Below are 12,618 nucleotides of genomic sequence, written 5' to 3' on the forward strand. Positions count from 1 at the left end.
TATCCATAAAATGAATAATTCGTCAATTGTGCTGTTAAAGCCTTTTAAAGACTATAGTAGAATAGTAATTCAGATGGTTATCATGTTTTCTAATCTTTCTTATAATAAAAGCTCCTTTCTGTCTAGCAATGTATGTACTTAACACAGCTATGGAACCAAAATTTTAAAATCTTTTATTTTCAAACATGCTAATCCGTATAGGTAAGCAGAAATCTGTTTCCATAAGATTTGGTTATAAATAAATAGCTAAAATACTTAAAATACTCTGGGGTAAGAGAAGTGCTCCTGCATTTGTCTCATAAATTACCAAGAATCTTAGTCGTGCCCTGTTTTTTGTGACACACTTTTAGAAGTCTTGTTGCTGCCATAGCGGCTACAGTATTGTAATTGTCAGCTTTTAGAGATTATATAGTAAGGGGTGATGAAAGAATATATAAGAACAGTCATAAAGGTAGAGAAAATTACAGCATAAAACTCTCCTGTGTATTTAAGTTTCACCATTCACTTGGTGTGACTTTATTATTTCTGACTGGTAATTTCCTTCATTGTACTTGATGGATACATATTAGAAGCTGCTCAATTTAGATGGTCCCATTCCTTTGGCTATAAACATACTTTGAATTGGGTACAGAATTCTATCAGTTATTAACAATCAGTTGTTTACTCATATTGCACAAATATTTAAAATCTGTGATTACTCTCTTGGTATCTAGTTTTTTTCTTGCTCTTTTGCCTTCTTGTAATTATTCATCTTGAGTTTTAACATCGTCCTATCAAAATGTGTTTCATCGGAAGCAACCTAACTCTGCATTTGTTTTTTTCAGAGTCTGAATACCACATATGTGTATAAGATATCTGGGATTGGGGAACATGGGTGGCTCAGTCAGTTAAGCGTCCAACTCTTGATTTTGGCTCAGGTCATGATCTCACTTTGTGAGTTGGAGCCCCGAATTGGCCTTGGCGCTGACAGTGCAGAGCCTGCTTGGGATTGATTCTCTCTCTCTCTCTTTCTGCCCCTTCCCCTCATCACGCTGTCTCTCAAATAAGTAAACTTAAAAAGAAATACGTGTTTGGGACAACTGGGTGACTCTGTCGTTTAGGTGTCTGACTTTAGCTCAGGTCATGATCTCACGGTTCATGAGTTCGAGCCCTGCATTTGGCTCTGTGCTGACAGCTCAGAGCCTGGAGCTGCTTCTGATTCTGTGTCTCTCTCTTTCTCTATGCCCCTTCCCTGCTCATGCTCTCTCTCTCTCTCAAAAAAATAAACATTAAAAAAAATAAGAAATATGCATTTGTTTAACTCCTATTCAGTAATCTGAATGTTTTGGCTGCTTCTCACTAGAAATGTCGTGTCCTTATCCAGCTTTCTACCTGTTAGGTCATGAGACTCCTTAATGCTTCTTCTTATAGTAGAAAAAACAACATTGCCCCTTTCTACCATTCTTACGTACTTTAAAAAATCCTTTTCTTTTCTACATTTAGAATATCTTCCTTATCTAGGATCTGAACTTTCTAAGTAAAGGTAGAAATGTGATATGTTTTTTTGTCTCTCCCCTCCATTTGAATATTGATTAGAACTGTATTGATCAAATACTTTAGTATTCTCAGGAGTGAGGTGTTTATGGATTAGCCAAGGTGAGCATGGTCTCTAACATTTTTGAAGGTGCAAATGCTGTATATTTTATTATTTATTATTGCTGTTTTTTTAGATTGAGTAGCTGACATACAATGTTATATGACTTGCAGGTATACAACATAGTAATTTGGTTTATACATTATGGAGTAGTCACCACAATCAGTTGAGTTACAATCTGTCACCATACAAGTTATTAAAATATTACTGAGTATATTCCCTATGCTATACATTATATTCCCATGTCTTATTTATTTAAAACTGAAAGATTGTACCTTGTAATTCCCTTCACCTATTTCATCCATCTCCCCAATTGCCCTTCTCTCTGGCAGCCATCAATTTGTTTTCAGTATCTGTAGGTCTGTTTCTGGTTTTTTTTGTTTGTTTGTTTTTGTTTTTGTTTTTTAGATTCCACAATGTAAGTAAATCTTACTGTATTGGTCTTTCTTTGACTTACTGCTCTCAGCATATACTTTTATAGGCCCATCCATGTTGCTGGCAAATGGCAAGATTTCATTTCTTCTTATGGTTGGGTAATAATATATTTTATGGATATATATCAGGTCATCTTTATCCTTTTTATCCATTCATCTGACAGTGAACATTTAGATTGTTTCCATATCTTGGCTATTGTAAATTATGCTGTGATAAACATAGGGTTGGCATATGACTTTCTGAATTAGTGTTTTTATTTTCTTCAAGTAAAAAACCAAAAGTAGAATTACTACATCATGCAGTAATTCCATTTTTAACTAAAAATTTTTTACTTATTTATTTTGAGAGAGAGAGTTAGTTAGTTAGTGGGGGAGGGCCAGACAGAGCGGGGTGGAATCCTTAGTAGACTCTGCAAAGTCAGTGCACAGAGCCCACTGCAGGGCTGGAACCCACAAAACTATGAGATCATGACCTGAGCCAAAGTTGGACGTTTAACCAACTGAGCCACCCAGGTGCTCCCAGACTTTTTTTTTTTCCTGATATTGATCTGTGTATCCATTTTAAAATTTAGCAATTGAATTTATCCAGGTAGTCTATTAATAATCCTCTAAAATGTAATTTGCAGTTTTTACTTAAGAAAAATCCTAGCTTTCTTCTTTTTTTTTAAACAGTGGTCCTTGAACACCAATCCTTTTTTTAAAAATTTTTTTAATGTTTTATTTTTGATACAGAGAGAGACAGAGCATGAGAGGGAGAGGGGCAGAGAGAAAAGGAGACACACAACCGGAATCAGGCTCCAGGCTCTGAGCTAGCTGTCAGCAAAGAGCCTGATGCGAGGCTCGAACCTACGAATGTGAGATCTGACCTGAGCTGAAGTCGGAGGCTTAACCGATTGAGCCACCCAGGCGCCCTCTAGCTTTCTTTTAAATTGCATATTTTTATTAATATATAGCTTATCATTATGGATACTTAAATTCTTTCCCAGTACACTTTGACCCTTACCCATAATTTTTTTTATTGTCTCTGAGTTTTGTAAAATTGACAGTCATTGAAATTTGCTTTTATATTTGGTGCATAAATGTGCATGAATGTTTAAAGAATTAGCCTTTCCCATGGCAAATTTGTCAGTGAAAAAAAATCTATTGAATTATGAACTTTAAAAATACAGAATAGAAGGAAGTACTTGTCTTTTTTTTCTTTTTTTTTTAATGTTTATTTTTAAGAGAGAGACAGAGACAGAGTATGAATGGGGGAAGGTCAGAGAGAGAAGGAAACACAGACCCTGAAGCAGGTTCCAGACGTGGGGCTCCAACCCACGAACCATGAGATCATGACCTGAGCCAAAGTCAGACGCTAAACTGACTGAGCCACTCAGGTGCCCGTCTTTTCTTTTTGTAAAATTTGTTTTATTTACTTAAAAAAATATTTTTCCCATGTATGTATATATTTACAACACAAAAACTTTGTTTCCTAGAGTGTAGATAAAATGTTAGGTCTGGCAAGTACTACATGCTGGCAAATCAGGGAACACATGCCGCCCTGGCAGAGGAGACGATATTTAAAAAAAAATTTTTTTTTACATTTATTTATTTTTGAGAGACAGAGACAGAGCACAAGTGGGGGAGGGGCTGAGAGAGAAGGAGACACAGAATCCAAAGCAGGCTCCAGGCTCTGAGGTGTCAGCACAGAGCCAGAGGCAGGGCTCGAACTCAAACCATGAGATCGTGACCCGAGCCAAAGTCAGACACTTAACCGACTGAGCCACCCAGGCACCCCAGGAGATGATTTTTGAATGTCTGAAAACAGGTTACTACTGAATGGGGGCAAAACAAAAAAAAATTTGCTAAAGGTTGTCTCTGCTGCCCTTCTACCACTTCTCTTATCCGTTCTGTTCTAGCTCCCAGATCTTCTCTTGCTTATAGCTGCTAGAGTATTTGCCGGTAGTATTTACTATGTCAACCTTCTTGTGTTTTCGTTTTTTAAAGAGAGCTTTGAGAAACTGAGAGGACTATCAGTGGAGTTGGTTGTTGTTTTTGGATGCCGGTGCCTGGGGTTACAGGGAACAGGGAAAGATGTCCCATCGCCTCCCCTGGTTCTTCCTCATGGTCACACGGAACGGATAGTTCCTGAAGACGTGAACAGTGCTTCTACAGCACTGCAGCTCAAGGGTTGATTGCCACCCTCTCCTCTTACCATTGAGAAATGCTAATCAGTGTAGATTGATCCACATTTCTGGGTATGTTTAGAATATTGAAAATAGACAAGCCCTTTTATAAAAATAGGCAGGAAAGGAAAATCTTGGTTGCACTGTGTGTATGTTGTAAAAATCGTCTTTGTTCGCAGTCACTTTATTTGTTTATATATTTATTTATTTATTTGCCGTCACTTTATTTCAAATAAAATTATTGACCTTTAGCTTTCCAAAATATGGGTGACTTCATTAATGACATTGCTGTTTAAAAAAAAAAGTTAAAAAATTTGTGTTTTCTCTTTGTCTAACTAGATGTGATGCTGACCCTTCAGCTTTAGCCAACTATGTTGTAGCACTGGTCAAGAAGGACAAACCTGAGAAAGAATTGAAAGCCTTTTGTGCTGATCAACTTGACGTGTTTTTACAAAAAGGTAATTATTATGGCCTTTCAGCCACGTATTTAAGAATTTAAATTTAAAACTTTCTGATAAAATCTTGGAGATAAAAGCTTGGAAGGAAAGCTATCAGTCAGTGCCCTTTAAACATTTAAATATGCTAATTCCTACTAATTATTTATCATATATTTTGGAAGAACTGTTTTTACCTCCTTCTCTGCTTTTTTCCTATATTGAAGCAGTTGCTTTTTAGGTGAATGGGTCCTCTTTGGCTTGTGGCAGAATCTAGTTGGTAGTTGGGGATAACAGTTTAAGGATAATGAAGCTGTTTTTGCTATTTATTAGGACAATGAAGCTATATTTTTTTCCCTCTTGACTGGAGTTTTTTGCTGTCCAGGAAGAGATGGGCATGATCCTCTTCACTTAGTCCCTCCAACTTCCCATCTTCTTCCCACAGTCCTCTCCATGGCCCACAGAGCTTCCTGGAGGCTCCCCTGCTGATTCACTGACCTCGCCTACCACTCCCTCTCACTCAGTCCATTCCAGCCACGCTCGCCCCCTTGCCTATTTTTCAGCATGCCAAACATGGTCCCGAGTTAGGGCTTTTGAACTTGTGTTACTCTTGCTTGGAATGGTTTCTTCTCTATGGTTTCTGGCCTCTTCTCAAATGTTATCTTCTCCAAGTAGTTTCCCCTGAGTGTTCTGTGTGTAGTATATTATACCTCATGCCCCTAATCGTCCTCTCTTTTTCCCAACCTTGCTTCATTTTGTTTCTCATGGTACTTGTCACTTTTTGTTGTGTTATATGTTTTATTTGCATGCTTACATGTGTTTGTCTCTTTCCCTCCCCCTACTTTTTGTCTTTCCCTTTGTTGAGAGTGGTGACTTGGAACCTATAATGTTGTGCACATAATAGGTATGCAGTAAATATTGTTGGATGGATGAAAGGAATATGGACAATGCACTCTTATTGGTTGATCTAGCTATTGCTGTGAGAAGATATTCTTTAACTGAAATATCTGTTGAGAAGGAAAAGATCGTAAATATGGCTTCTCACTTGAAAAGACAGGATTACAAATTTTTGGTGGATTTTAAGGCTTTTTTTTTTTTTTTACACAAAAAAACAATACTTCTAGAATTCCTCCCCAGTCCAGGTGAGCATTTTTTTTAAAGGGAATGTTTTCTAAACATACTAATTTTTATTACCTGGTTTGCATGTGATGAGACCAGATGAGTCATGAGAAACAGAAGAACCATGAGAATAGTGAATAAATAAAATGTAGTGAAGACATTGCGGTGAGAGGCAAATGTATGTTTATACATTTAAAAATTTGTTGTTAAAGCTTTAAAGTTTTTAGTAACTTTTTTTTAAAAAAGACAATGCACATGAGGAAGAACTATAAAAACATTTTATTAAAATATTTATTCTTGAGAAAGAGAGAGAGCAAGCCCATGTGCACAAATGGGGAAGGAGCAGAGAGAGGGGACAGAATCTGAAAGAGCCCAGTGTGGGGCTCGAACCCATGAACTGGGAGATCATGACCTCAGCTGAAGTCGGACCCTTAACCAGTTGAACCACTAGGTGCCTCTTAAAGTTTATTTATCTCGAAAGAGAGAGAGAGAGAGAGAGAGAGAGAGAGTGCGTGCGCACATGCATGTGAGCTGAGGAGGGGGAGAGAAGCGGGTGAATCCCAGGCAGGACCCTTAACCAACTGAGCCACTAGATGCCTCTTAAAGTTTATCTCGAAAGAGAGAGAGAGCACGCGCGTGCATGTGAGCTGAGGAGGGGAAGAGAAGCGGGTGAATCCCAAGCAGTGCAGAGCTGAGGCAAGACTTGACACCACAAACTGTTAGATCTTGACCTGACCTGAAATCAAGAGTTGGTCGTCCAACCAACTGAGCCACCCAGGCGCGCCTATAAAACATTTTTAAAAAGAGAAGAAGATAAACAGCCATATATTTGCCAACAGAGATAAAATCTGTTACCTTCCTATATGTCTTTGTAGACTAGTACTGTCTAGTAGAACTTTGTACACTGATGAATATGGTCTGTATCTTCCCTTTCCAATTCAGTAGCTACTAGCTGCTTTTGAGCATGTGGTATAGCTAATGTGACTTAGGAACTGAGTTTTATTTTTATTTATTTATATTTATTTATTTATTAATGTTTACTTACTTTTGAGAGAGAGAGAGAGACAGAGAGAGAGAGACAGAGTGTGAGCGGGCAAGGGGCAGAGGGAGGGAGAACCAGAAGGGACTCGAACTCACAAACCACTAGGTTGTAACCTGAGCCCAAGTCTGATGCTTAACTCACTGAACCACCCTGGTGCTCCAGGAACTGATTTTTATTTATTTATTATTTAAAAAAATTTTTTTAATGTTTTTATTTTTGAGAGACGAAGACAGAGTGCAAGTGGGGAAGGTGCAGAGAGATAGGGAGACAGAATCTGAAGCAGGCTCCAGGCTCTTGAGTTATTAGCACAGAGCTTGATGCAGGGCTTGAACTCATAAACTGTGAGATCATGACCAAAGTCAGGCACTTAACCCACTTGGCCACCTAGGTGCCCCAGGAACTGATTTTTAGATTTAAATTAATTTAAACGCCTACACGTGGCTAGTGGCTTCTCTGTAGGGACTGTACAGCTCTAAACATATATGTATATATTTGCATTACATGTCAAAGAAGTTTTAAATGATAATGTATGCTTGTAATATGATTTAAAAAACCTTAATAGTAATGTTAGGTGTTTATGCTTTTGTTTTTCTTTTTTATAATTATTTAAAAAAATTTTTAAGTGTATTTTTGAGAATGAGAAACAGAGTGCAAGTGGGGGAGGAGCAGAGAGAATGAGACACAGAATCCAAAGAAGGCTTTAGGCTCTGAGCTGTCAGCACAGAGCCTGACATGGGGCTGGAACCCATTCCAAGATCATGATATGAACTGAAGTTGGACACCCAACCGACTGAGCCACCCAGGCGCCCCTATAATTATTTTTTAAATGTTTATTTTGAGACAGAGAGCTCATGCATGTGTGTGTGTACCAACAGGGTAGGGCAGAGAGCGCGATAGTGAGAGGATCCCAAGCAGGCCCCATGCCCTCAGCACAGAGGCTGATGCAGGGTTCTGTCTGTCTGGCAAACTGTGAGATCATGGCCTGAGCCAAAATCGAGAGCTGGACACTTAAACTGACTGAGCCACCCAAGTGCCCCTGTTTTTCTTCATAAGTTTATTTACTTATTTAAGAAATCTCTATCCCCACAGTGGGGCTGGAGCTCACAATCTTGAGATCAAGAGCTGCGTGTTCTGCCAGAGCCAGTCAGGCACCCCATGGTTCTTCTTTGGGTTATAGGTCTTTTATTTTTTATTTTTATTTTTTTTTTATTAAATTAAAAAAATTTTTTTACTTTTTTTTATTTTTGAGAGAGAGAAAGAGAGACAGCATGAGCAGGGGAGGGGCAGAGAGAGAGGGAGACGCAGAATCCAAAGACAGGCTCCAGGCTCTGAGCTGTCAGCACAGAGCTCGATGCGACACTCGAACCCACAAACCGTGAGATCGTGACCTGAGCCGAAGTCGGATGCTTAACCGACTGAGCCACCCAGGTGCCCCTAGGTCTTTTACTTTTTTAATTTTTTGAGAGAGAGAGAGAAAGAGAGAGAGAAGATACAATGGAGGAGGGGCAGAGGCGGGAGAGACAGACTCTCAAGCGGGCTCCACGCTTATGGCAGAGCTTGACACAGGGCTGGATCCCAGGTCCCTGGGATCATGACCTGGACCAGAATCAGAGTTGGGCACTCACTGACTGAGACACCCAGGCTCCCTGGATTATAGGTCTTTTAAATTACAAAAGTAATACATGTTTTAAAAAATGTTTTAGAAATACAGAAACATGAAGGAAGTCTTTTTGATCGTTAAGGTTTTTGAAGAGTCTGAGCAATTTATTGTTTTAAAGTTATGTGTAACAGTTAACAATGCCTAACAGTGTTATAATCACAGAAAATGCTTACTATATAAATTAATACCATAAAGTTTTTGAAAACTTAGTTTTTTGAAGAAAAATTAATTTTACATTTTAGAAATAACTATTTACATAAAATGTATAGTAATTGCAGTGTAAGCAGAGTGTGCTATATGTTAATATACCTTTTAGTTGTTACTAATAAATTCATGTTTTCTTCCAATTAATTTGAAAAAGTTACAAAATACAGTAGCTTATAAGTAAAACACAAAAAGAAATTTTCATATCATTCTCATACCAAACTTTATTTTTTCGAGTGATTTTTAAAATGTTTACAATCAAATTTTTGAATAGGTAGTACATTTAATCCAACAGTATGAAGGTATGTATTGTGAAAAATATGATGAAAAGTCTGTCTCACTTGTTTTTCATCTGCTCCCTTCCCACCTCCAGTACACAACTTTGTCATTTTTTTGTGTCCTTTCAGACTTGTTTTTATGCAAATATAAACAGATACAAATATTTAGTCTGTGTCTTTGAGGTGTGATGTTATCCATATTCATTCTCTTTAGAGTTCTGTGTATTCTCTTGTATGGTTGTGGCATACTTTATTTAACTGGTTTCTTATTCGTGGAAAGTTACCCTTTTTCCAGTATTTTACTGTTTCGTGTTCAGTCTTGTATATACATCACTTGTACACGAGCAAGAATGTACAAAGGATTTAAAAACCCAGACATGGGATTCTCCCTCGTAAAGGGTAGACTCAGTTTGGTTCCTCTGTCAGTGTGGAAGGTGTTCTGTTTTCCTCAGCTTTGCTGAGGGGGGTGTTGTCAGTCTTGGTTATTGTTTGTGCAATATTTAAATACTGTTTCTTCTCCTTAGAAACTTCAGGTTTTGTGGATAAACTGTTTGAAAGCCTCTATACTAAGAACTACCTTCCACCGTTGGAACCAGTTAAGCCTGAGCCAAAACCACCAGTCCAAGAAAAAGAAGAAATTAAAGAAGAGGTAATGCAAAGTTTTCTTTTCCTTTTGGGGGCTTCTTACATTAAAAAAAATTTTTTTTATGTCTGTATTATTTTATTTTGAGAGACGGAGACAGAGAGCGAGCAGGGGAGGAGCAGAGAGAGAGGGAGACACAAAATCCGAACCAGGCTTCAGGCTCCGAGCTGTCAGCACCGAGCGCGATGTGGGGCTTGAACCCATGACTGTGAGATCATGACCTGAGCCAAAGTCAGGCGTCCAGCCAACGGAGCCACCCAGGTGCCCCTCGGGGGCTTCTTAGGAGATCCTATTACTGCTGTCATTTTTAGTTGGAAGTTGACCTCTTTAAAAATAATTATCTCCTGATTGAAGTTTCTTTGTTTGGCACATTACAGATTCTTTATCAGGGCTTCTTAGTTTTGGACTGGAAATGTTATTTAGTGTTCCAAGATATATTTTAGTAATATTGAGAAATTCAGAGAAATCTTATTCGAATGTGACTTTAGAAAGAGAAAACTTGATTACATATAGAGGTTTGACCAAAAGTAAAATATTGATGAAAGCTCAAGAGAAATCATTAAATGACACATTGTCATATTATAGACCAACCATTTTCTCTTTTTTAACCATAGAATATTTTTATAGTTAATATAGTTATAAATATCATTGTTAACTTATGAAAGAAAAAAACATTTTTACAACATTTGAGTTTAAAAAGAATGATTACCTTATAAGGTGCCTTATAAGGTAATCTAATTGTTTGAACTACGGGGAAACTTTTTACAGAGTTCATTTGTAATCCTTCCTTCCTTCCTTCCTTCCTTCCTTCCCTTCCTTTCTTCCTTTTTTTTCTTCCTTCCATCCCTTCCTTCCCTCCTTCCCCAGTGTGTGTCTTGAACTCACAACCCCGAGATTAAGAGTCACATGTTCTACTGAGTGAGCCAGCCAGGCACCCCCATTTGTGATTCTTTTTATGTATAGACCACACAGAATTATAAGAATATGCATTCTAAAATCAGGCTGCATGAGTTACAATTATGGCTCTTAAGTAAATGACTTCATTTTTACATCAGGGAAATGATCATTGTTTACATGCATAAAAATATAAGAATAGTACCTAAAACATCCATATAACATCCGGGGAAGATCTACCACCCCATTTGCTCTCTTTATATATCCACACCCAGAACGTTCATGCTCAGACTCTAGGAGTAAGCTAGACACATTATGATCTCATGGTAGTCTGTGCACTTCTTAAGATAAGGATGTTCATGGGTGCCTGGGTGGCTCAGTTGGTTAAGTGTCCGATTTCAGCTCAGGTCATGGTCTCATGGTCCATGAGTTCGAGCCCCACTCAGAGCCTGGAGCCTACTTCTGATTCTGTCTCTCCCACTCTCTCTGTCCCTCCCCCACTCACCCTCTGTCTCTCTCACTCAAAAAAGAATAAACGTTAAAAAATTTTTTAAAAAAAGGATGTTCATCATTATTAGTTTCACTAAATTTAATTTTGTCAAATACTTTCATGTGTTTGTATTTCAGTTTTATCAGTTGTCCCAACAATGTACCCCCACCCCCTTTTTTTCAATGTCCCTTTTTTTACAGGTTTTTTTTTCCTCTTTCAATACACTAATCCTAGGAATCATGTATTACATTTAGTTGTCATTTCTGCTCCAGTTTTAAATGTTAGACTGATCGAGTTGATCCATCATTAGAAGAAAACAAGGGGCCTCTGGGTGGCTCAGTTGGGGGAACGTCCATCCAGCTCTTGACTTCAGCTCAGCTCATGATCTCACATTTGTGGGTTCGAGCCCCGCATCAGGCTTTGTGCTGACAGTGCAGAGCCTGCTTGGATTCTCTCCCCTTTTTACTACCCGTCCCCTGCTCCTGTGTGTGTGTGCACATGCACGCTCTCTCTCTCTCTCTCTCTCTCTCTCTCTCTCAATAAATAAATAAACTTAAAACAAAAACAAAATGTGACTATAGTTAAGATCATTGGAAACCACTGTTGCATTATTGTTTTTGGCTCATGCTCTATAATTGTTTCATAAAATCTTTTTAAAACAGGAGAGACTCTTTGAGTGTGTTACTTCAAGTAATGGAAATAGAAAGAAACTTTTCTACTGTACTTGTTAGTGTATAATTTTTGGTCAGTGTTTACAGATTAAATCTTTTAACATAAGCTAAAATTTTTGCACTATGTGTCCTTTTCTACAGTTTTTGAAGTTCAGTGGACTAGAAGTATCTCTTTGAAAGATAGCATTGTTTTAAGTTTTTAAAGGACAGTTAAAAAGACCCAAATTGTTGCACTGTTTCATTTTGTATCGTAGTAAATTCTGATTTTGAAAATTGTGAAAAATGGATATCAGCTTCTTCGTATAAATACTTCAGATAACACCGTGTGGTATTTTTCTTGCATTCTAAGATTTTATATACAACTTAATTGTCATCACCGACATAAATAACACTTATGTGATAGCATATAAGTAAAGTAGCTTATAGTAATTCTGCTACATAATGTGGGAAGAAAGGGGTTTGAGGGAGCACATACCTTTGTCTAGTTGGTTATTCTTCTGTGCTGTGCTAGGTTGATGCAGTGGCTCTCAGCGGTGTAGAGAGTTGCAATCCATCTAAGGACTAGCCATTTTAACTTTTTTCCTTGAACATTAGCTATGTTGTGCCATCATTTGTTTCACAGTTAGATTATTGTTCCCATGGGGAACCAGGTGAGAATTTGGATCATTGACACAACTCATTCTGGTGCCGGAAAAACCCGTGGCATATATGTGCCATGATTTATAAAGCACAGTGTATTTTATCTGTAGTTGGACAATTATTTGTAAATTCGCTCTAGTTATAACTGGCTGTTAATTAAACCCTTTTACCCTGTCTGAGTTCTTGAATGAGCAGAAGTCATCCATCTTTGGTATTATAATTCCTTATTTGCACTCTACCATGATTTATCTGAACTATTAGAAGGCAGTTTTTCTTAGCTTTCGATTTATGCCTAGAAATATGAGAAACTAT

The 12,618-nt window shown here is 37.9% G+C and overlaps 1 protein-coding gene across 4 annotated transcripts in view; it reads left to right on the forward strand.

The window, feature by feature from the left end:
• RBM27 (RNA binding motif protein 27) overlaps positions 1–12,618 on the forward strand; it is a 75,467-nt gene that overhangs the window by 11,262 nt on the left and 51,587 nt on the right. For all 4 annotated transcript variants that reach the window (XM_029942190.1, XM_029942192.1, XM_029942191.1 and 1 more), the window contains exons 2-3: positions 4,572–4,690; positions 9,494–9,618. In XM_029942190.1, the coding sequence (XP_029798050.1) occupies positions 4,572–4,690; positions 9,494–9,618 (244 nt within the window). The remainder of the gene's footprint in view (positions 1–4,571; positions 4,691–9,493; positions 9,619–12,618) is intronic.

This window comes from Suricata suricatta, chromosome 6, assembly GCF_006229205.1.
Source record: "Suricata suricatta isolate VVHF042 chromosome 6, meerkat_22Aug2017_6uvM2_HiC, whole genome shotgun sequence".
Classification (NCBI taxonomy): domain Eukaryota; kingdom Metazoa; phylum Chordata; class Mammalia; order Carnivora; family Herpestidae; genus Suricata; species Suricata suricatta.